Genomic DNA, 24886 nt, shown 5'->3' on the forward strand with positions numbered 1-24886 from the left:
AACAAGCAGCAGTCTCCTTTGTGAAAATCCTATGTGTTGCTAACACGTCCATCCACCCCGACCTCCTCCAAATGTAGACTCGGTTGCTCTTTATGCTACGTCACTTGACTTCCTACTTTGCTCGCTGCTAGACGTCGCCTGACAATAAAACGTAACTATGGGTCGTAATGAGCTGAATAGCAGCTACTGTGGCCACAGGGCACCATTATGGGATAAAGCTATATTCTAAAATGCAGTGCAACAGTCACATAAGTGCAGAAGAGTCAAAAGTCAGTGAACTGCAATATCTACCAATAGTTTTCTAACTTTAGCAAACACAAGTTGCCATAAGCCACAGGTCATACCAGACCAAATAAGGGTACAGCTGCAAAACCCGTGTGGAATGAATTGACAAACGTTGCCTTTTATTGCCAATGAATTTATCGTTTTATTTCTAAGTGGAAGAATGTGTGTGTTCTACTTTCAAAAGTTGCATAATATAGCTTTAATCCTGTGTGTGCCAGCATGTAATCGGCCTATTACTGTAGATTGGTATATTTTATGAGGGGGCTTTACGACTGTGAAGGTTTTACAGTCACAAATGTTGCTTGAGGAGTTTTAATAGATAAAGTATTTATTCACACAGGCATTTTTTTTTAGCATGGAAAGTTTATCATACTTTCGATTAAAAACAACCATCTGTGCCTAACGACTGAGTACTCTTTTGTGACCATTGTGGTCTTTCTGTTTCAGCAGAAAAACAATGATGTGTTTGGTTTCTATTTTTTTTTAAGCCACCATGTGCAGAATTAGGAAACTTGAGACTCTAGTTCTCCCCAATGGTAATACAATAAATGACACTAGCAGACAGTGGTGCACGCTACCCAATTTAATCGTGTGTAAAAAAGTTTCCCCAAACCTTCTCATTTTAAAAATGTAGCTTTTTTACTCTTTTTCTTTTTTTCATTTAACATTTTTTGCTTTTTTTGGAGTTTTTTTTTAAATTTCTGGATGAAAGTTTTTTTCAGATTGGGGATATCATTATCAAACAAAATTGACAAGTCATCTTTTGCCTCTACTCTGACCAACTCTGTATTTGCCACTGCCTTCAGGAATAAATGATCAGTCACCATCTGTGTGGCAGCTGGGCAAAGATTTTATGTCATTTCCCCCAGCTATGACCGAAACCTCAGATCTGTTTCAGACGAGATTTACCTCTTTGTTGTGGGTCAATTTTGTGTTAAAAGGAAAGCCACATTTATCAAGTGAACGATGAGCTATGCCCTTTCTATACATCTTTAGGTGAAGCCTTCAGATCAGATCATGGCTACAAAAAGGAAAGAAATCTGACCCAGGAAAAATAAGACTTGCTCAAAAGAACTATGTGCAGATTCTGCCTTGGGGTATAAAAAACAAACAAGTTCAATGTAATGAAAATCTACTTTTCCGAAGAGTTTTAGTCTTTAATATTTTAACAGTCTTTTACTCTCTTTACCCTCTGTGCGTGTGTATGCTCTGTTTTTTGCAACAGGCAACATTGGATGGACAATCTAACTACAGTCAAGGCGATCAGTTCTGGTGGAGGAGCCGGAGGAAGTAGCAAAGGTAAGATTAGAAAGGTGCTGGTCTGTAACTGTGGCTGTTCTTAAATGCAGACTGACAATGCATAACATGTCCTCAACAAATGCATGATTTTTCTTCAAAAAAGTCTTACGGTGGTTGTTTAAAAATAGGCTTTCAAATGTCATATTGTGTCAGCGACAGCAGTATGCGGCATTATCTTGATGAGAGCATCTTAAATAGTTGGATCACCCAAATGACAAAAACAAAAAATAAACAAATAAAAAAAACCCAAACAAACAAAACAAAAATAAAATATTTGCACAGGTTTTAAGATATCTGTCTCTGACATTTCTGTTGCCATCCCAGTACAATGGGAGTAAATGGAATAATTCCCAGTAAGTAAACAGTTTTTGTGAGGACTATGTCTTTGGTGAAAGTAGTGTCTTTGAAAACTGTTCACAGTGGGCCAACCCTTTAAAAGCAACATGATATTTTATAGTGGTCACAAAATCAGTAACAACTACTCGACTTACATCACAAAATAAGTTGTGCAATTAGTCATTTTCACACATAACATACATAATATCTATACACATTGCATATTAACTGTTTAGATCAGTTTGTTGCAGTGTTACGCACATATTGGATAATAGATTTTGTAGTTAAAGCTGCACTAATCAATATTTTTTTATATTAACAATGGCTAAATGACTGTTTGTGATGTGAAAGTGGGTGATGTGAGAATTATCTACCAACTCTGAAGTTTCCCTCTCACTCTATTTAGCCTTTGAGCCACTTTATCTTTAGCAAATTTGTTCTGGTTTTCTGACTGTTACAGTGTTTGCTTCAGTCTCACTGCTCTGATCATCCTTGTTTCTAGGAGCAACTGGCCGCCGTTTTTCGTGGAAAAACTATGTCTGCTGGATGTGTTAGCCAGATAAACTTTATAAGTTGATAATGCTATACTGTATGTCAGTGTTGTGTTTACAGCTTATTCTGCTGATTCCAGGTTGCCAAAAAAAAAAAAATAAAAAAATAAAAAATGAAAGCAATGAATAGAGCTTAAAAGTGTGTTGCGGTAGACAAAGAATTCTAATGATATGCTATCATCATATTTTGCCACGAGAGAGAGCTAGAGGCCTGTTAAGATTCCCGTTGGCAGCTTATCATTTTAATTGGAAAAGACCATTATCATTACCCTGGCAGCTCCAGCAGCAACAACTATGGTATATGTGCTTGTCATAAATCAGTCTCATCTAAGAGTGGAGGGATTTCATGCTAAAGAGTGACAAGACATGTTCAGGCACAGTACCAGGCAAGCAGAGTCTTACAAAATAACATTGAAATGGGTGTTCACATTATAGGTCAAACATTAACTTTGACAGTGCTGTCTTGTAATTGAATAATGATATTAGACAGTTAGATATTAGCCATCCGTGGCCTAGATAGAACCTTACTTGCAGAGATGAGATTAAAAAACACAAGGATACTATTTTTGCTATATTTTTCCTTCATTTTTTCCCTCTAGGTGATCTTTCTCCAGGTGCAAGTGGGTCTAGTGGAAGAGCTGCATCAGGAGGCTCTGGTGGCACAAGCAGTTCAGTTTTGATCACATCCAGCAGCTCCTGTTCCAACAGTTTCGGAGGATCCGGAGCAAGCAAGGGTACCGGAGGCATCAGCATCACTACTGTAGGAGCATCCTCTGCTGTATCCTCAGGTGGAGGGAGTTCAGCAGCTTCTGGAGGCTCCGGGGCAGGGGCAAGGACAGGGTTTAGGGCTGCTGGAGGGGAGTCCTCTAACATGTCCTCTAGTTTTGCAATCGGCGGCAGAGAAGGAAAAAGGGAGGGGGGTCTGGGTGCTGTGACAGTTTCCACAGTGACCAAGACCAGCTACAGTTCAGGTGGATCCGGGGAAGCAAAGAGAGGATCGTCCTCTGTTATCACTTATTCACCTGCTCCAAAAGAGAGGAAGAGCATGACCACCATGACAGCATCTCTCTCAGATGTCTTTGATGGTTAGTTATTGGTCAGCAGTTGATCAAATCATGCTGTTTTACTGAACTGTCATGTCTTTCCCCCATTGTTTGTAGTCTGAACGAGGTTCCAGAACTACCATGTTACAGGAATTGGAGCAGAAACAATGACCTGAAGGCTAATATGATCTTTTTTGTGTCACCATGTTTCAGAAAGTTCAAGCACAAACTCTTCTCCAGAGTATAACAGGAAGGAGTATGGTAGGTGTTACTTGAATCCTAGATTATACTGAAATGTGCAAATGATACAAACTGTATTTGTATCACGAATGAAATTATGAATTTGTGTTTTCTTGCAGGCGGTTCAATTGCAACTTCAACTTCTGCCACCAGAGGGAGATCTCAGAGCAGAGGTACACTTAAAGGCATGGTGCAAATACAATGCATATCAATTACATATAATTAGAAGTTGTATCTTTACTTAGAGGTTTTTATTATAGGGTGAAGCAAATGAGATAATTTACTAAGCATGTTGTCTTTTTTTAGAGAGTGAGATCAGAGCCAGACTCCAGAGTGCTTCTCCTACAGCAAGTTGTGAGTATGACTTGTCAAGTCCACAGCCACAACAACAAAACTAGTTTAATGTTGTGGCTGACTGGTGTATATCCAATACTAAAGAAGACACTAGATAACCTGTAATCGTGAATTATAGCCAGTCTGAACTTGAGGTAAAAGGGAACTATAGAAAGAGCTGTCCACTGTTACTTCTGCCGTGTAGGGACGGAGCTGGATGACGTGAAGCGTCTGCTGAGAGGAAACAGCTCCACCAGCACCAGCCCCATTCAGTCCCCCACCAACACCCTGCCCATCCCCAAGAAGGACAGCGTGGAAACTAGGACCTTGTCTGAGAGCTCCACCATAGGTTCAACCAATCAGCTGTCACTTCTGTCATGTTAACAGATGGTATTTAAAGTCAGATGTTACTCCTGTGGTCTGGAAGGCTGTGATAGTCTAAACTGACCGGAGGGTCGCTAGGCTGAATGTTCAGACCAGCTGTGAGAATCTGTGGTAAAAGTAAACGAGAAGTTCTGTCCTCTTCTTCAACACCCCTGATTTTGCTCCAGAGAAGCTGCTCACTCAGTGTTCATCAGGAAATAAGATGGTACTAATGAAAAAGGCCTGTTAAGGCCAGGCATCATTGCAAGTCTGAGTTTTAGTTCTCCATTTCTGGTCATGACAGCAGTTTATGTTTCCAGATACTGATTTTGGTTTCTTATACCACAGCAGTAATTATTCATTCGCTTTAAATTGACCAGAACGTGCAGGTCTAGTGTGTGATTTTTGCGTTCATGGGTTTTATTTCGGGCTAGTCACTTAATTTTAAGATGATGGACAGTATTGTTTCGGCTTTTCCCTTGTGCTCAGTTTTGAACTTCTTCGGTGCCTAACTACCATCTTTCCTTTATCCCTTTTAGACCACTATGGCAGCATTTGGTCTGGAGGTGTGAGCAGTAGATACAGTTACAATACCAACCCCAACAACTTGTCCACTACCTCCACCCTTTATCAGTCAGGTTAGTCAAATAAGCATGACAACCAGTAATACCAGCAATAAAAGACTATTTTTGTGTGTTTCCTGGGGAATTAATTGCACATTATTGCTGATTATGGTTAATTACTATATGGTGCTGTTGCAGCGAACCAGTTAATTGTTGCAGGGTCGGTAATCTTGGCAAAGGAGCAGTGTGTTTTTTTCTGTCAAACTACACAACTTCTAAAGGTCTTTTTTATATGAGCCAAAGGAATCAGTTTCACTAAAATCTCTACATGCAGTTCATAGATATGTACACAGAACAATCCTGAAAAGGAAATGTTTAAATCTCACTGAGGCGTTCTTGGTTAAATAAATGTTAAATTAAAAAAGACACCACATATACTCCATATATCTATCTTCCTCTAAACTAATTTAGTCGAAATATGGATACATTAAGAGATGCATGACACATCTGAGATATGTTAGATAATTAAGCCTTCAAATGTGGTTTCATACGGTTTGAAATTGTATCTTTACCTGTGGTATTTTTAGTAGATACATTTTTTTAGTTTCGTTTCTTTGCCAACTGTGATAGATGGACAAATAAGACTCTGTTCTGTTCCGTCATGTCCAGGAGTTCAGAACAACCTGACACTCAGTTCTCCCTCTGTGAACAGTGGACTCTCTGTGAGCAGCACTGGTGAGCCTCTTCTTGTCATGTCACAGCCCACAGGGGTTTCACATTGTTAGCCTGGCACTGACAGTAGATAACCATGTTGTTTTTCTCTCTGTCTCAGTTCCAGTGTATGGTGTTCAGAATAATCTGGCTAGTACCAGTCACGTTGTCCTCTCTCCCACTGGAACCAACACACAAATAGGTAAAGCAGTGATATCCAGCTAATATTAAGAACAACAACAAAAATGTTGGGTAGTTATTATGCTATATGAGCTTTTGAGTGTTTTCAGCATTAAACCAGTCAAAATATCATGTCCCTTGTGTTCTTTAAGCTTTGAATCATGAAACAACTTTTATAAGCGGTATTCTTGTCTCCTTACAGTTTATGGTGTGCAGAAAAATGTACCAGGCACTGGAATGAGCACAACCACGGGTGAGACCTGAGAGAAGACATGCCAATTTCAAAACAAAATACCAGATTAGACAGATGAATGGGTGGATAAACACACATCAATCTGATTCACTTACCCTGTCCTAGTAAATAGAATAATCTGGCATCAAGGCAAATAAAAATGTCATTGTTCAAAAAAGGAACATAATTTATGACTGATTTTTACTTTACCAACAATGGATGCTTTGATACTTACATTCAACCATCACTCTTTGAGTTTTTTTAATGTCATGTTGTTTGTTTCTCACAGTGAGGCCCAGCAGTCCCATTTATGACGACGCCTCAGGCAAAGACGTTAAGTTTGTGCTGATAGAAAAGGAGAATGCTCCTGTCAAGAAGGCGACAGAGAGACTGGTCGTTACCAAAGACACAGGAAAGCACTTCATGTCTGCTGCACCTGCTAGTACTTCTGGTAACACTAAATACTACTAAGTCCTGCTGCTCCAATACTGCTACCGCTTCTCATGCTAACATTGCTATACATTCCACTCAACTGCTACTATTGCTACTGCCACTTTAATATTAGGAAAGATGTTTTCTTGATAACTGTTTCTGTGTATGATTATTGATAACCGGATTTCTCTGTCTCTTAGCGACCTACCCTGAGGACTCACTGAAGAGAGAGAAACAGAATCTATCAACCAGCACAATGGAAGAAGGAACAGATATTAAATGTAGACTTATATTCGAGAAAGTGCATTAATATTACACTCATGGTTGAAATGATTGGCAACCCTGAATTTTAATTACAGAATTTAGAATATGTTTAGAAATAAATGCAAATTAACCAATTTTGAATAATCAAAATATTTTAATAAAATGTTATTGAACAAAAGAAAATGTAAGAAAACAAAACACTCATAATAGCGAAAAAATACAAGGTCATTAGGTCAGGACTCACTGTTGGCCAGTTTAAAACAGCCCATCTTTTCCTTTGCAACCATTCTTTTGTGCTTTTGGTCGTTGTCCTGCTGAAAGACCCAAGACCTTCTGACACCATTTTCTGACACTGGGTAACACATCTGGCTCTAAAATGCCTTGGTAATCTTCTGATTTCATCATTCCTTTGATACAATCAGTTCCTCCAGTACCAGAGGCAACAAAGCAGCCCCACAGCATGATAGAACCTCCACCATGTTTTACTGTAGGTAGGGTGTTCTTTTCCTTAAGAGCTTCATTTCATAGCCTATAAACAAACTGATGCACTGAGTTCCCAAAGAGCTCTACTTTGGTTTCATCTGCCCATAGAACATTATCCCGTACATACCAAACATTATCTTATCTATATTTTTCACACATTAGTCTTGCCTTTTTCGTGCCTTTCTTTCAATACTGGTGTCCTCCTGGGTCTTCACCCATGAAGCCCTACTTGGTTTAGTGTGGGGCTTATGGTACAGGCTGAAACCATCACTCCAGATTGCTCCAGGTCAGCATGAAGCTCTTTAGATGTCTTTTTTCCACAATCTGCATCAACCTTTGCAGACATCTTTCATTGATTTTCTTCTTAGCACCACGTCCTGGAAGTGTCTTAACAGTTTCATGACTGTGAAAGTTCTTGATAATATTACGAACTGTTGAAACAGGGATTTCAAGATCCTTGGCGGTTGCCTTGTAGCCTTCGGAAATTGTTAATTGTTATTGTTATTGTTTTGTATGATAGCATTTCTCATGCTCTCAGGCAGCTCTCTTGTCTTTGCCATTGTGAAAAAGAAACTAGGAACACTCAGCCCTCTCTTACTATGGTTAATTCAGGTCATATGAACACTGAAAATTAAGACCAGGTGAGTTTCTTTTTTAATCTTGTTTGAGGAACTAATTTAAATTAATCAAAATGGTGCCAATAATTGTATTGAGTGTACAGGTTATGTCTGTATTTATTATTTCAATATATGAAAGCTTTTTTTTTTGTTTTTCAGTAACTTGGGACATTTGATTAAATATTGTGATTGATTTGACTGACCGATTTGGTTAATTTGCATTTATTTCTAAACATATTCTAAATTTAACCAGGAATATAAAAGCCATCACATATATTTCTTTTTTGGAATGTAATTAAGTGCTATTTTATTTTTTAAAGCTTCAACCATGAAAGGTGCCACAAAAGACAAAGCCACATATGCAGGTACTGCATATTGCCCCATTGTTTCTTTTTCTCTTCTCTACTTTGGTACTTCTGCTGTTTTGTGTTCAAATCCTGTCAGAACCCCACCAAGAACTAGATTCACAAAATATGCTCTCAAATGGGTCTTACAAGCCTGCATAAGAAGCATGTTAAGTGGTTGAGAGCAATTCTTGAATATAATTAAGGTTTTTAGCACAAGGAATAAGTGAAAAGTTAAAGGAATTGTTTGATATTTTGGGAAAATATTCTTATTTTCTTTCTGGCTTAGAGTTAGAGGAGAAGATTGACACCACTCTCATGCCTGTCCTACAGCTACAACCAGGAAATGGTTATCTTATCTTAGCATAAAGAGTGGCAACAAGGGGAAACAGGTAGTCTCCCTCCAGGGGATTACCAGCAAGTCAATGGAGGCCAAGAAGTAGTCCTTCATAAACTTACAACTTTTGTTTGTATGGAATCAACAAACCAGACATAACATGTTTATTAGTGAGCATTAGAGGTGCTGGTGGATTTTGTTACCTTAAAACAGAGTCAGGCTAGCTGTTTCCCCCTGTTTCCAGTTTTTATGCTAAGCTTAGCCAACAGCAGGTTAGCTTAGCTTATCTATCTCTGCAAAAAAGCGAACAAGTGTATTTCTCAAAATGTCAAACTATTCTTTAAAGGTGCTCTATGTAAGTTTTCTCTGCCACCAAACATGTTTTCCTACTGGTCCCTTGCCAAGAGCTTCAGTCATCATTGCGTTTACAAGACAAGATATTAGATTACACCCTCTGGGTGGCGCTACTTCTTCATCCTTTTGGACTGAGGGCAGACTGGGTGCTACAGTGACTCACCAGCTGGTTAGCATGCTAACTTCAGTAGAAGAGAAAAGTGAGAGAAATAGAAGTAAAACAAGACTCAACACTGGCGTTGCTTTCCAACACTGGAGACAGCTCTTTGTGAGTAAAGGAATGAAGTTTGACGCAATGCTTCTTCCAGACAATGTTAATGCTAATGGACTATGCAGTGTAGCTCTATAGTGATAGTAAAAACTTAGATACAGCACCTTTAAGAAAAACATAAAAATTTAAGAAAATGTAAGAACATTAAAAACTAGGGATAATAAGAGAATTAAGAAAAAAGCTCAGAAATATGTTGATAATTACAGATCCTCCTAATTTACTGTCAACACTAAATTTAAGCCTAGTATGCTTTTTCCTGAGATATTTTACAAATGCCCCCTCTGTTATGCCTCCAGTCCATACTTCTTATTATTCTTATTAACTTTTTTGTCAGTAAAGATGAATCAGGCTTTGGCTTCTGCTCCTGCTGTAGCTGGTGGAAGTGGCTGCTGGGCCTCCTGCTCAGCCTGCTCTTCCTCCTTGGACTTCTCTTCGGACTCATCGCTTTGGGTAAGACAGGAGAACTTCCCAATATTCTCTAGCAGGAGTGTTATTTACAGTACCATCATAAGGGTCAGGGAAGTTGATCTCCACATGTTCATCATCTTCTCTCTTGTTTCACAGGTGAGGAAGTGAAACGCCTCAAGAACCGTGTTGATGCTTTAGAAGCCATCACTGGCACTGCCTCAGCCAGGTCCAGTCGCTTGTCAGCCTCTTCAGGCATCAATATCATCGACCCACTGGATTCGTCCTACCTTGACAGGAGTTCCTCTGGGTCCACCCTGACCCGCTCTGATAATGCAATCAACTTGGGGGCCGCTGGGCCAGGAGGAGGCTCAGGGAGCGGACTGGGACAGGACAATGCTGCCCTGCAGAGAGTCGTTCAGCAGCTGGTCAGGGCTGAGCTCCGCTCAGATGCTTTAAGAGGTACAGACTGAAAACATAGATCAGTTATTTTCAAATAAGTTCATAAATCAACCCAACCCTCAGTGAAACAAACTTACGGAATTTGAATGTAATTGATCCTAACTTTTCTACTTTTAGAAACACTTGTATACTCTCTAAAAGGAGAGAGAGGAGAGCCAGGACCTAAAGGTACGTTTGTAAGAATCATAGAGTAATTCGGAAATTGATATTTTGTTGATATCCATCATAAGTCTTGCTGTTCCTTTACAGGGGATCCAGGGGCACTAGGACAAAAAGGTGTGGTATTAATCATAATTTCATAAACATCAAACCTAAGAAGGGTGAGATATAAGTATCAAGCTCTATAAACTGGAACCAGCCTCTAAAAATTGATGTTTTGCAGGTGATAGCGGCTTTCCGGGCCTGCCAGGTAAGACTGCAAATGTGTTGTGGCCTTTTCCTTCCACAGAGTTGACAAACTCACTGCCTGTTCTTTCTTCTCTCATATATCTTATTTCTTCAGGTCCTCCTGGGCAGATGGGTCACCCAGGATTGGATGGACCAAGGGGACCAAAGGGAGGTTCAGGTAATGGTAATTTTCTATCATTTTTCATTGCTCCTTTAGGTTGACAGAAATAGTTAGAAAGAGAAAATATGAGCTAAGTCTCTCCTCCTTTGTGACCAGGTGAACCAGGTCCTGAGGGACCACCAGGACAGAGGGGTCGAGAAGGGCCGATGGGCCCCCGTGGAGAGAGTGGACCTCCTGGTTTTGGAGAGAAAGGAGTCAAAGGTAGAACATGTTTTTGTCATCCAAGTTGAATCCATGGAAAGATATTCATTGGTCAGCCTTTCATACTGAAGCTTGGTTTTGACAGGATCTCAAGGTGAGCCAGGACGTCCTGGTCCTGCTGGTGCTGCTGGAGCTGTGGGGCCAAAAGGTAAGGTCAAAGGTCATGATGGAATTATAGGTCAGAGCAGGTCACAATTTTAAGGAATATACCAGTGTTTTCGCATATTTTAGACCATATACAAATCACTTGAACCTGAAATCATTAATAAAACTGACAGATTATACTGATTCTAATAATGCCAAAAATCAATGGCCTCTTTATTTTCCTTTTTGATTTAGGTGCCACAGGAGAGCCTGGTGTCTCAGGAAACCCTGGTAAAGTCTCAATTCTACATCATTTCATATCTGGTCTTTTTGGTATTTGGTACTGATTGGCAGCAGTGTATTAAATCTGTTTATAACTTGTCTGCAGGCGTTCCTGGTCCAAAGGGTTTCCAGGGTGAAGCAGGAGCTCCAGGAGCAAAAGGTACCTTTAAGGCTTTATCTTGTTTTCATTTTAATGAACCTCGTGTAAACTAGAATACACAGTTTTCTAAAATTATCAAAAAGTAAATAAAAGTGTGATAAGAGCAAATGAAAATGTGTAAGAAAGAGAAAATAAATAGTAACGATAAGGTTAGTATGTCTTTACAGAACACTGATTGATTAGTTAACTATTGTATTGATAGAAGAAGAAGAACAATGGCCTTTATCAGTTTAGGCCAACTTTTTAATAGCTCCATTGGCACTTTTGATTGTCTTTAATGCAGGTGACCGAGGAACTCCAGGACCGCCAGGAACCAAAGGAGAACAGGGAGAGAGGGGACCACGTGGACTCACAGGTGTGTCTCAGCACAGTTTTACCAATCCTGCACAACATGGATAGTAAAAATACTTCTGTTATCACAGCAGCCATTAACTATAAAAGTGGTAAAGATGTATAAAATGGTCTTTTCAAGTAACACAGAACTCACACACAATCTGTTCAGACGCGCTATTTGTATTTATTACATTCTGTACTTTAAACTTTATGCTGCTCATAGACTCCCAAATTAACTTGAGCTTTGAAAGCTGGAAGACAAAATATTGTTTTAAAATATTATTACTATTTTAATATATTTAAATATTTTGTAAGCCTTTAAGTATATCAGACATGTTAAGTTTTATATGATGCTTTTAGTGTCAATAAAATATATAGTACAAACTGTTTAGATGCTCACTGGCGTAAACAAAGACTGGTGGCATCAGTATGTAAGTGAGACTACATAACTTTTGAAAGAAAAAACAGCACTTTCTTTCTCATATAAATGCAGAATTAAATTAAGCAGAAAAAGACACCATTGCTCAATTCATTACTCTCAGAGACTTTATAGTAATATGCTATAGTCTTATTTGTTATAGTAAAACCAGTAGTTTTGGCTAATGTGGTTAAAATAAGCAAACTTTAGAAATATATTCAAATGAAACAGATTACTGGGTCTTATCTACTTGTGCCACTGGTACACTATGATGTAGCTTTTACCATTATCTTGTAACTTCTTTTAAGTTTGTCAGTAGCTGCTGTTCAGCAGAAGTTATATAGTCTCATTTTAAACTATCCCAAGCATTGTGCTCACTTGAAAACCTCGTATAAATATTTTTGGAAGGGGATAATCAATCATGAGTCTTTTGTTCTTTTTGAAAATCAGGCTAATGTCTGGCACCTTAGGTAGGGTATCAAAAATGAATATCTTAACTGTATAGGTAGGTACAACCTATGTTAGGTTATAGCTATAGGTTCTGTGTTTATTTAATTGTATTCTATTAAAATGTATGATTAATTAATTTGTATTCAAACAGTTTGAAAAAATGTAAGTTGCAAACCATCAACAATGTTTAGGTTAGAAAAAAAAGGTTTTGATTTTTGATGGATCCTGTTTTCATGATTAAAGGTGAACCAGGACAACCGGGAACACAAGGCCCTGCTGGACCGAAGGGATCTAAAGGAATTGCAGGTAAGAAGAGAGCTTCACAATAGTAGTAAAAAGGAAATATGAAATTCTGTTAATAAAATGTCAAGATTTGAGGAGGATATAATGAGGACTGGGTCATTATGTATCGGCAGTCAGTCAGAGTGTGTTCTCATGGTGTGCTAAGAGTTACATGCTCGGCTAACTACTGACATGGTTATTTGAGTTGCTTAGGTAGAAGTGTGTGCTGTGTCCATGCCATGAGAGTGCTATAAGATGGACAAATTTAGCATTAGTAAGAGCAAATCAGTCACATCAAATTACTTGGCAAAGCAAGCTATGCAGAGGAAAATACAGAGGAACAAAACATGTTACTGTACGTTTAGAAATTGGTTGTAGCTGGAGAGGTCAGATATACAAATTCTAAGTTATGGAACACCTTTTTCTGCAGGTGCCAGAGAAAGATAACAAAACATTTATAACTGTTGTTGTGTCCTGTGAACTACTTCCTGTGTATTAATTGCAGGTGACACAGGTTTGATGGGAATTCCTGGTGTGAGAGGACCACCTGGACTTCCTGGAGATGTCGGTCCTCCAGGTACCATTACACTGTCCAATCATGGCAGCATTCATAATCAGTTGTGATGTAATAAACTGCCTTTATCAAATAGTGCCTGAAGAATATCAGGTTGGTTATTTTTATAAGAATGCACTGAAATTAAAACAATGTTTTTTTCTCCAGGCACCCCTGGGCTTCAAGGACCCCCGGGTATGAGAATATATAGCAAAATCAATTCTTTTACTCTCCTTACAGATTAGCTTCAGTATATTTTGATATTTGTTTTTTGATCCATTGCCACAGGTATTGCAGGAAATCCAGGACAGCCTGGTAGTAAAGATATTGCCTCATTTTTGTTACAAAAGAAAGTAAACAAAAAAAACCAAAAACACATTTACCACACACTGCCATGGAAGGTACTGGATGCAAAAATAAAACAGTGCCAATGAAAAGAAGATCAAAACATTAGTACATTTATCTCCATTATGTCTTAGTTTACTGTCTAGGCCTTTGGTTAAACAGATCTTCTTCAAATGGATTGCCATAAGGGGTAGATGAGTCATTAACTCAGTTAGCACACCGAAGGTGTAGTTCATTACCTACATTTTATGCATTATATAAGTATATTCTTCTGCTTACGCAGTTTTAATTTACAAATTTTGCATGTTAGCGTGCTAACATTTGCTATTTAGCACTTAAACACAGAGTACAGCTGAGGCTGATGGGAATGTCATCAGTTGTGCAGGTATTGGGTTATAAACCAAAGTATTGGACAAACAGAAATGGTGACCTGTTGATGATGCTAGAGGAAAGGTCAGGCAATCAGCAAAGTTATTACAGTTCATTCTCTGTGGACCATGAATGGCAATGATTGACACTGCCATCACTAGAGCCACTGCTAGAATGGCAGATAAAAATATTTGAATACAAACTTTAATTCTAAACGTGTGCACGTGAGAGCTACATCACAATAATTAGCGCTAATGCTAGTTGCAAGGGCTTACTTTATTTTCACAATTTATTTAAGCCTTTAAAGCAGTAGGGTTATGATTTTAAACTAAAGGTCTTAAATAAAGGACATGCTAAAGATTTTTTTGAAACACCGGTATCTAATTTACCTGCTGCTAGGTTTGGAAGATAAGCTTCATCATGTAATATAATGTAACACTGTCTTTCAGGTGAACCTGGTTCGCCTGGTAAAGTCATCACTCCTAGTAAGAACTGCAGTACTTGTAATAGTACTGCATTACAATTACTGCAGTACTTGTAATAGTTGTACATGGACATGCAAAGTGTACTGTGTAGTTTTGAAGTATTGTAAACACTAACTGGTCTTTGTCTCTTCTTTGTTCCTAGTTGGCTCTGATACTGTGGCCATCCCTGGACCTCCAGGGCCCACTGGGCCTCCAGGCCCTGCTGGATCCCCTGGTTTGTCTGGTCCCATTGGCCCTGCTGGTGTCCCAGGACAACCTGGTAAATCCAAACCCTTGACAAATGTTATGCAGCTTAGATGGGTCAAAAACTGTTAGATGAATGTGAGATTTGTTGATACATATTGAGCAGATTGTTTTTTCCGTGATGGAACATTGATTCAATCATTTAGGTCCTAAGGGAGCCCAAGGGGAGAAAGGAGAAAAAGGAGAAAAGGGAGAGAGGGGAGAGCAAGGAAAACCTGGCGAACCTGGCAGCAGTGTCAGAAGTTCAGAAACTGTCAGTGCCACCCGAACCGATAGTGAGTACCTCTCTATTTCTTGAATTACTTACTTTTGTGCCATCTGGTGGTAGCATAAAGATAACACTGTGTGATACAGCAATACATCACGAAACATCCTCTATATTTTCATTTCTAACAGAACTTTCCTCAGTGGCAGGACTCCCCGGTCCACCAGGACCACCAGGTCCACCTGGAGCACCTGGTGTTCAGGGTCCTCCTGGTATGTTGAAAGCTATTTGTGTTGGATACCAATGGTATTCCCAAACAATTGTGATAGGTTCTAAGATCCAGCTAATGGTTATTCAAATGCAGCTGTCCTTGATGTTTAGGTGAGACTAAACAAGGTCCTCCAGGACGCAGAGGTCCTCCAGGAGAGCCAGGTAAGCAAGTTGCTCAGTGACTGCAAGGTACCTATATTAGAGGGCGGACATTAGTTTGGTGGAGGACCATGGTGGTCCTGAGCTGTATCAATTGAAGCCGTTAGCTCCAGTCCCAGTAATCAAGTAATACCCAAAACCGGAGCTCTTGCAGCCAAGTATGTAGTTAAAATAGTACTCTCTTGAAAAATGCCACTTGCAAATGTACATAGTGTTGCGTTGCTATCGAGGGACCTGCTGCCATCTGCAGCCACTGCAGTGATGCTTTTACAGACATCAGAAACATAAGTCCGAAACCATTGCACCAAAATTGAAAAATAATAAGTAGAGGGTTGGCAAAAAAACATAATGTAAACTCCTGTGAATGATGAGTCTTGATCAGTAATATTTGAAAATAAGCATAGTTTCACAGACTCCCACTCAAGGACAGGTTCTGGGGATGTGGGCCGCCAACCACTGATTAGAGGGCATTAACATTCTTTTTTTATATATAAATTTCATGACATAAAGAAGTCCCAAACAGTTGACTCTATGTCAGCATTGGTTAAGCAAGGGTCAGGATAATTTGAAACAGTAGATGACATGTTGTGCCCTTTTCAACCCATGAAATGCTGATTTTTATAACTTTGTTAAGAAATGTCAACATCAGCACCAGCATTGATGTGTTTCATCACAGTACAGCCATATTATTTAGTTTACAGCTAAAAAAAAAAGGCTTAAGTGTTCAGTACCTCTTTAAGCAATATCATTGGAAAATTGATCTGTAACTGTGTTGCTGTCCTCACAGGTGTTGGTTTACCTGGACCCCAAGGAGAGAAAGGCGAACCTGGCAGCTTTGTGCCTACATCAGGTTGGTTACAGTAAATTCATTTTAGATCTACTGTAGGTTGAAAACTGGACACGTCATATTCAGCCTTTACTGTCTTTGCTTGGCATTTTGATGCATTGTTCTCTTTTTTGCCTTAGAGACCTTCTTTGCTGGACCACCAGGTCTTCCAGGACCCCCAGGCCCACAAGGTAGACCAGGTAGGTTAAATACATATGATGCTCCTGAAACTGTGTATCTGACTGTTGCAAAATTAACAAATTTACTTTTATGTTATCATTCTTTTTCCTTAGGTGACAGAGGACCACAAGGGTACCAAGGTGACAAAATTGCAAACCACTGCATGCATCATAGTGTTTAGAAACAACAGATTTCTAAAACAGACATAATCTATGACTTAATGTAATGATGATTGTTTCAGGTGAACCAGGCCAACCAGGTCTTCCAGGAAGTCCAGGGGAAACTGGTGTTGGTATGTGAATAACTTTTAGGTTAGATGGATTTTTATTATTCGTTTTATGAAGAACATCCTCTACAGAGGTACTCCAGTCTTATGTTGATTTCTATTTGTATCAGTTCTTATGCAGAAAATACTGCATAGAGATGGCAGGGCATCCTTGAAATCTTGCTGCATGCCTTTGGGGACATTATAACTTAACTTTAAAGTAGAAAGTTAGTTAGTTTTCATGGGGGTATTTTCATTATCAATAATGAACTTTCAAGCACTTTTATCACACGCTGAATCAGTGTTTTGGATTTCCCATTAGGTCAGCCTGGACCTAGGGGGCCTCAGGGACCAGTGGGCCCAAGTGGCCCTCAAGGTCTACCAGGCCCACAGGGGCCAGAGGAGCCACAAGGACGTAAAGGTAAACTTGGTCATCTGTTTTGTGTGACCTTCAAACTCTTTTGTTTTGTTCATGTGATATTACATAGGATTTAGCCACAGTGAATGGCTATATAGAAAAACTTAATGTTCATTCTGTCTGTCTTTCCCCTGTCCCCATTTTGACATGTTTTCTTGAATTAAGAAGTCAGTAAACACTGAGTTTGTATCATACTATTTACATGTTCCTTGCAGGTGATGCAGGAGAGCCTGGTGTCACAGGCATCCCAGGAGTATCTAGTGGTAAACTGTCCTAAAATCATGTACCAAGATAGTGTCTTAATAATAATCGTCACTAATCCTGTACTTTTAGAAGGCCTACAGGGTTGTGAGTGAGCCACTAAAACTGACAAATATGCTATGACACCTATCAATCATGTAAACCTGCCCTAAAAGATGTTTTTATTGAGCAATTGTTGACTGCTAGGGGTAGTTCTCAGTGAGAACTTGAGGGACCCAACAACACTGATCAATAAAAACAACAACAATAAGGTGAACGATGTCAAAACTGGAAGGTTGAGTGTCAGCTGGACCAGCAGTACCCCCCATACCCTTTCACTTTACAGGAACTCAGAACATGGGAACTCCAGTAATTTTACACATCAAAATCTGTTTATAGGTGTTGGTGCTGAAGACTACAAGTTTGAAAATGCAAAATATTTGGGGGATGTGGATTTAGAAAGCAATGAGCTCACCAGAGCTCTGTAGCCTGCTTTCATCTCTGCTTGAGGCTAGGGCCTTGAAGATACATTAGCCACTACTAGCATAACAAACTCGAATCTCCAACTGAACTCTCAGCAGTCAAGCTGCATTGTAGGTAATGTAAGTGCCAGGTTTTGACAACAAATAAGACTGTGTGGAATTAACGACAATATTGGTTCTGCTGCATCAGTTTTTATTTTTTTTTAGTAACTTTGCCAGACAATGTTATAGGGGTACGGTGCTAAATACATACAGTACACATTAAATGGAACAATGACTATAATGTGTATTGGAGATGACTGTCTCCAACGCACATGAGAAAAATTATAATCAACTATTAAGGCTTCTTGTAACATCTAACTTCTTGTAGAAAATAATTAGTATTGACTTGTTTAAAACAGAAGAATATGCAAGTTTTGGAAATGAAGCTAGCGCAAGCATGAGGCTTGAAAGCAAATCGCTCCTCCCACCCCTCCCTTTCCCTGCCCCACTACACTCTGCCCAGCCCTTCACCTACATCCACATTGTGTACGTTGTCTCTGCTAATGCAGGAATCGAGAGCTTGCTAGTCTGCGAATCAGTCATATGGATTCCAACGGCTAATACTAGCTTGAAATGTCAGTGTGAGAAGAGTAGTAAACCAGAGGCATGTTGATTGACAGCTTTGAGCTCCCACCCATTCTTCCCACTCTAATTGGTTAGCAGGATGAGGCTTGCTCAAAAACTTTAGAAGGTAATATCTCTGCAATGCTGCCAGATTGTTCAATGAGTCTGGGTCACAGAAGCCTTTAACAGCACCTTTCTACATTAACATATGTTTTGCAGTAGGGATGTCACAATACCAGAAATTTGGTGGTCGCTACCAATACAGTTGAAATTCCATGACTCTCAATATCAAATTTTGATACCACTGCAAAAAGTAGAAAACAACACACACACTTCCAAACACGCACAACCCTCCATATAGTCAGTGTGCAAGCAGTACTTTAGTGACATTGCAAATGTGAAAATATTCATTAAAAAAGTCAACATTATATTCTGACAAATTGAATGGTAATAATGGTAGCCTACTAACGTTACAAGCACCCAGCTCAAGTCATGAGATATCATTACGTTAGCCTAAACAAGATAATGTGTGTGGAGATTTGCTACAGTACATGACATTTTATTTGGGAATTTGTTTAATAGTACCAGGCAGTTCATTCAGTCCTGGCCCTCCAGGCCCACCTGGACCACCTGGTCCACCTGGAAGAGATGGAAGTGGGATTGGATCAACTGATGTGGGCCAGTACATTGCAGAGTACCTTCAGAGTAAGTTATGCCCTGGTATCTATTTACTTGGGTTTTAACACTACAAATGGATGAAACAAACAACAAAGTTAAGTGACCTGTTTGAGACAATATTGTCTTTAAATGCAGGTGGTAGCATCAGGGAGTACCTAGTTGGACCTCCTGGGCCTCCTGGTATTCCAGGAGCCCCAGGGACAGCAGGGGATGAGCTGGTGAACGATTTGGCCAACCGAGTCATCACCTACATCCAGAGTATGATCAATTACATAATAATGTTAAATCTGTTTTTACACATGATGTCTGTATGTAAAAATCAGCGTTTTTTCTAACAGTAGTGACAACCTCTGTATAACTTTTATCTACTGTATTCAGGTTCAGGTAGAGGATATGATGGGACTCCTGGCCCCCCTGGTCCTCCAGGTCCAACTGGTTCCACCTCTGTCAGTGACATCATCGACCTGTTACAACGTAAGTGTCATTTGAGGGTGATCGAATCCCCATATTTCTGACAGAGGGCATACACTGGAGTGGCAGGAACTCAATATTTGAATGGCACACAAAGAAATTCATATAATTCGTGAATAATTTCTTCATTCATTTCTTCATTGCAATGGATCACATTGGTGCCAGGGGTGTTTGTACAGTATATGGATTGTGAAAATTTGAACCTGTCAAACTTGTCATGCTAATGAGCCATTCTAGGGATATAATGTCAACTTGTAAAATAAATATGAGGACGTTGTGAATTCATTTGTAGCTGCTAGTTAAATAACATTATTGAACATCATTGAACATCCTGGGCTGCCACTTGTTTAGAAAAAGAGATAATTTACCACAAATGTCCTCAAAATGTTGAAGTTTGTTTTTTTGATATCCAGCTCTTGCAAATAATACGACTGTCAATTATCTGTGTCCAGGGGAGGAGGTGAGGAGATATGTTGCTGGTCCTCCTGGGCCACCAGGACCTCCAGGAGCTCCAGGCCTTGGCAGCTACAGATTTAACACCCAGGAGGTGGCTGAACGAGTCCTCAGTCTCATGAATGGTGAGAGTTATAGAAACACCTATGGGAATACCGATTAACGAGGTGTTCTTTTGAGAGAACATGAATGTAACTGACTGTGGGTCTCGTCTGTCACCAGAGAGGGGGATGGTAGGTGTCCCTGGACCCCCTGGACCTCCTGGGCCTCCTGGTCTTCCTGGAAACTTGTTATCAAGTAAGGGACACAATAATAACACCAGTTTGCCCCTCAGCAAAATGAGGTTTTTGAGCTCATAGTATTTATGTTAATGTAGAGTATCTACTCTAAAATAATTAGATCTAGTAGCATTCCTTAGCTAACATGAATTCAATTTCATGGTCTGACTAGCAGGGTATCAAGCACTTGTGGGCCCTCAGGGGCCTCCTGGTCCTCCAGGTGTTCCTGGTTCACAAGGACCACGTGGAAAGGCCGGACCACCTGGCCCCCCGGGATCTGGGAACTACATCAGCTCAGACATTCATGACTACCTGCAAAGTGAGTTTGACTGAAAACCTTGACCTCATTAGTTCATAGGGAATTAATCTGACAAAATACACATTCTCATCCATCTCAGCCATCTGTTCCATTGCTTCCCAAAGGTGTTGCCTTCAGAGGCCCTCCAGGCCCTCCAGGCCCCCCTGGTCCCCCTGGACCTGAGGGCCCTCGTGGTGCAATCCGTGGACTGGTTTCCTATAGTGAGCATGCCAACAGAGAGTCACTCACAGCAGAACAACAAGAATATGTAAAGAGTGAGTTTAGCCTCTTAAAATACAACGTTCCACCCGTGGGATGCTTTGGTTTTGAAGCAGAACTTTAGGTGTGTTTTGGTCTGTAGTGGACTCAGTCTCCACATACAAATTATACATTGTTTGAAAGCTGTAAGTCTCATGATTCCATCTGTGCAAATCATTTTGGGATCACCTATATCACTGCAACAGCTGTTGACACACAATTGGTTAAGATTTGTGGCTATCCAAAGTGTTTTCTATGCAATAAGCTGTACCCCAGGCCTCATATTCCCTTTTTTACATCAACTTTTTTTTTTTTACTATTCAAAAATACTATGTTGGTGGTTTAATTAAGGCATAATGTAAATATTAACCTTCACCAAAATGTCTCTTCATAAATCTGTCTTAATTAGAGTCACATATGAAGTCATATTATGTTATATTGTCTCCAGATGATGGTGTGAGAGGAGGTATGTTTGGACTGCCAGGCCCTCCTGGACCCCCAGGACACAAGGGAGAACCAGGTGTGCCTGGCACCAGAGACTGGAACCTGGACACTGGTGACTACTCCAGTATGGCTGTCAGAGTAACTGATTACATCAAATGTAGGTGGCAAGTAGTCAAGAACCACGTCACAAATGACAAAATTCACAGACTGGAGCTTGAATCTGTCAATACTTACTATTTTCTATGAATTGCATTTTATTTTGCTTTCTTTTGTTCAATTTATTTATTTTTATTTTACCTTGATTTAGCCAGGAAGTCTCTTGAAATATATTATCTCTTTTACAAGAGAGACCTGGCCAAAATGGCAAAATAAGCTAGGTGCCACATAGTCAAAATTGAACACTCATCATTATGAGATTGAGAAATCTTGGCTATCTACAACAATAACATTCCTCATGAAACATCTTTGTGATGAGATGCTTGAAAGCCTGATATGACGGCAGTGTTTGTAGACAAAGTTTATCGTGTAAGAAATTGCAGAAGTTCTGAGCAGCCTATAGGGACACTGAAGATTATCCATCTAGAAGATCTAGTCTCATAGCTACAGAAGACAGGAGGAAGAATTTCAATAAGGTAAACAGCAAGTTTCCCTTCATTTGCTGTATATAATACTGGACTCTACTGTGCTCCATATGCAGCCCATGGTCTGCTCCGTGATGTTTTGAGAGACTATGAACGTGTTGTCCAAGGACCGCCAGGACCTCCTGGACTTCCAGGAATACCTGGACAAAGCCAATGGGTTAGTTCCCGTGAAAATGCCGTGGATGTGGTGGAATATCTCAAATGTAAGTCGATGTCAGCTTAATAACGACAGACTGTATCTATAACCCTGACCAACCATCTGTTACAGATCTGGTGGAGTACAAATAGTACAGTATCAGATGTAGGACACTGATTGAGTTTCCTACATTTGCAGCTCGCGGTGTGCTGCATGACATTGTGAGGGAGTACAACAGTCGCATCTCCAAAGGACCTCCAGGACCGCCCGGGCCCCCAGGTCCCCCAGGATACAGCCGATGGTTTGGTTCACGTGAAAATGCCACAGAATTGCTGGAATACATGAAATGTGAGTGTACTATGATGTTAAATCATATGATGATTTAACTATGATGTTAAAATTTAGAAGTATTGGTTGACATTTATCCTCATCCTAACCTCTTTTTTAGCGCACGGTCTGCTTCATGACATCCAGCGGAATCATGATGAACGCGTCATCCAAGGACCACCTGGACCACCTGGTCCTCCAGGTCCACCAGGATACAGCCGATTGTTTGGTTCCCAAGCAAATGTCACTGATTTAGTGGAATATATAAAAAGTAAAGTAACGTTTAACAATTAAGAAAATGTTACAGAAAAAAACAATGAAGAAGCTAAAAAAATGTGAGAATGAAGACTTCCGACAACAACAGAATTTGTCCTCCACAGCACATGGAGCCATTGTAGGACCACCTGGGAGACCGGGACAGAAAGGGGACATGGGATTTCCAGGCCTAAAAGGAGAGAAAGGTACATTTTAAAATCCTTAAAGAAAAAAGTGGAATTTGGAGCAAATCATCTAGTGGATTGTACCGTAAATAATTGTTTTCATACTGGTTAGAAAACTTCACATTTGAGAGTGATTAAATGCTTTGAGTTTTTAATCATGTCATGAGGGAAACTTTTTCTATACATGTGAGAGTGCTATTTTTTTTTCTCAGTTAAATCAGACCATGGCAGTTGACCTTGAAACAGCTGAAAAATGGGAGGTTCCATGTTAAGAATGCACTGTTTTGAATAATTTTCGTGTCTTTCATGGCTTTTCCTACCATTAGTCTACAGTGTAACTTTATAATGACTCTGTCTGTCTGGACCCAGGTGAACGGGGCCTTCCGTGGCTTGAGGGACACAAAGAACAAAAGGGTGAAAGAGGTCAGTTGTTCTCATTCCCCATTCAGTCCTGGGTCCTGTTCTTCAGTTAGCTCAATTTGACTGTTGATGATTTGTCACAAGCCAACATTTTTCAGATCTTGCAACAGCAACTCTAGATAAAATGTATGAAAGTCAACCTCAGACACAGGCACCAATAGAAGTGTTGATATCATTATAATTTTAGATGAGAAAATGTAGGCGATGGAGATTTATGGCAAAATTAACAAAATTCTATTTTTTTCACAATACAATGTGATAGCCGTGCATGTTAAACTATAAATTCACTTAAAGTGGGATAATTGATTCTGAGCAAATTTGATACATTCATCTTAAAGTAACAATTATCACTATTATCCACTGTATACATTTCAACTGACACAACTAATTTTAGTTAAATAAATTATAGGTAAAATATTTAATGTTGACAAGATGTATTACCAAACTGAATTTGTTTGAAAGGTGTCACAAATTTCAATCTCTATAAATTAATCTGCATTTTGAAAGATTTTGGCAGGTTTTATTTCAACAGGCAGTTGCTCATATGAACCCTGCGACAGGTTTTTCTTGCTGTAGCCAAATCAGCGAGTAATGATCTCTAATCATCGCCATTAAGCAATCCAGTAAAAATGTGCAGTCTGTAGCCTTAGTGCCATGCTGGCTAATCGTAGCTACAGTTGTAAGAGCAGCACTGAGTTCTAAGCATGGGTTCAACTCTCTGCTCGTGTTGGCTTTATTTCAAAACAACATTGCACTTTGATTAATGAACCAATCAAATGGGTTTGTAGAACACTGAAATAATATTCAAAGCTAATTTTAGCCGGCTAACACAACCTTTGCCTGGATGTGTTTATTTGAAGAGAGGGGCCCTGCTGCAGATTTTTGCTAATAATTTTAGACATTTCATTTAATGTGCTAGAACAAACAGGTACTCATCAATCAAATCAATGTTAAGCAACCTTTAAGTCAAACCTTTTGTGTTGTTTTTCAGGAGAATTCATAATGACTAAAAGAAGGAAGGGGAATGGCGGTGTTTGAGAGCCAGGCTACTGGCATAGGGGCCGTTAAATCAAATCTGCACTCTTCAAATTGTGTAAGATTTGTGTATGAATGAGGACGGTACATGAACTGAAGCACACACTGGATGTATTTTTATATTCATGAGCATTTACTGTGCAGAGTTGTATTAGTGAAATCAGGGATTATGTAAAGCTTTGAATTAGCTTGTCTGATACACTGTATTGAGGGGTATTATTCAGTTTGGTGACATCTTTTCATTACAGCATGATTTTCCTAGTCAGACCATCTTTTATATACAAATATAAATACATATATATATATATGTATGTATGTGTGTGTGTGTGTTTTTCTTTTTAATAGAATTAAGCTTTTTCTCATAGCTTTACATCATTCGCAAGATAATTACCCATGTAAATCCTACTGGGATCAAATAAAGGACTAAACACAATTGTAGTAGAGAGAAAACTGTTTATTTACAGCAAAATGAAAATCT

At 39.5% G+C, this 24886-nt stretch overlaps 1 protein-coding gene across 1 annotated transcript; it reads left to right on the forward strand.

Annotated features, from left to right (window-relative positions):
• The first annotated feature begins 1520 nt into the window (after positions 1–1520).
• On the forward strand, positions 1521–24455 carry LOC120799631 (collagen alpha-1(XVII) chain-like). Its single transcript, XM_040144853.1, has 52 exons — positions 1521–1584; positions 3071–3556; positions 3728–3775; positions 3874–3927; positions 4061–4108; positions 4293–4436; positions 4990–5083; positions 5657–5748; positions 5846–5926; positions 6107–6157; positions 6426–6587; positions 6769–6849; positions 8253–8297; positions 9578–9688; positions 9803–10105; positions 10223–10273; positions 10355–10381; positions 10488–10514; positions 10608–10670; positions 10770–10874; positions 10960–11022; positions 11214–11249; positions 11347–11400; positions 11684–11755; positions 12845–12907; positions 13389–13460; positions 13605–13631; positions 13725–13758; positions 14598–14635; positions 14778–14894; positions 15043–15111; positions 15293–15355; positions 15465–15515; positions 16300–16362; positions 16479–16529; positions 16641–16658; positions 16760–16810; positions 17106–17204; positions 17417–17464; positions 19112–19234; positions 19343–19465; positions 19586–19681; positions 20131–20256; positions 20354–20428; positions 20582–20728; positions 20833–20991; positions 21414–21566; positions 22385–22534; positions 22635–22784; positions 22894–22974; positions 23323–23376; positions 24365–24455. Exons 1-52 carry the CDS (start codon positions 1521–1523, stop codon positions 24409–24411), a joined length of 4710 nt encoding a protein of 1569 aa, XP_040000787.1. The 3' UTR covers positions 24412–24455.
• Positions 24456–24886: the final 431 nt, after the last annotated feature.

Source organism: Xiphias gladius, chromosome 15 (genome assembly GCF_016859285.1).
Source record: "Xiphias gladius isolate SHS-SW01 ecotype Sanya breed wild chromosome 15, ASM1685928v1, whole genome shotgun sequence".
NCBI lineage: Eukaryota > Metazoa > Chordata > Actinopteri > Istiophoriformes > Xiphiidae > Xiphias > Xiphias gladius.

Bases quoted from the DNA above. Each gene is read 5' to 3' on its own strand.
- LOC120799631 (XM_040144853.1), top strand. From the start codon at position 1,521: ATGGACAATCTAACTACAGTCAAGGCGATCAGTTCTGGTGGAGGAGCC. The intron at 6,158-6,425 runs GTGAGACCTGAG...TGTTTCTCACAG, and splicing joins TGGAATGAGCACAACCACGG to TGAGGCCCAGCAGTCCCATT. The intron at 10,515-10,607 runs GTAAGACTGCAA...TTATTTCTTCAG, and splicing joins CGGCTTTCCGGGCCTGCCAG to GTCCTCCTGGGCAGATGGGT.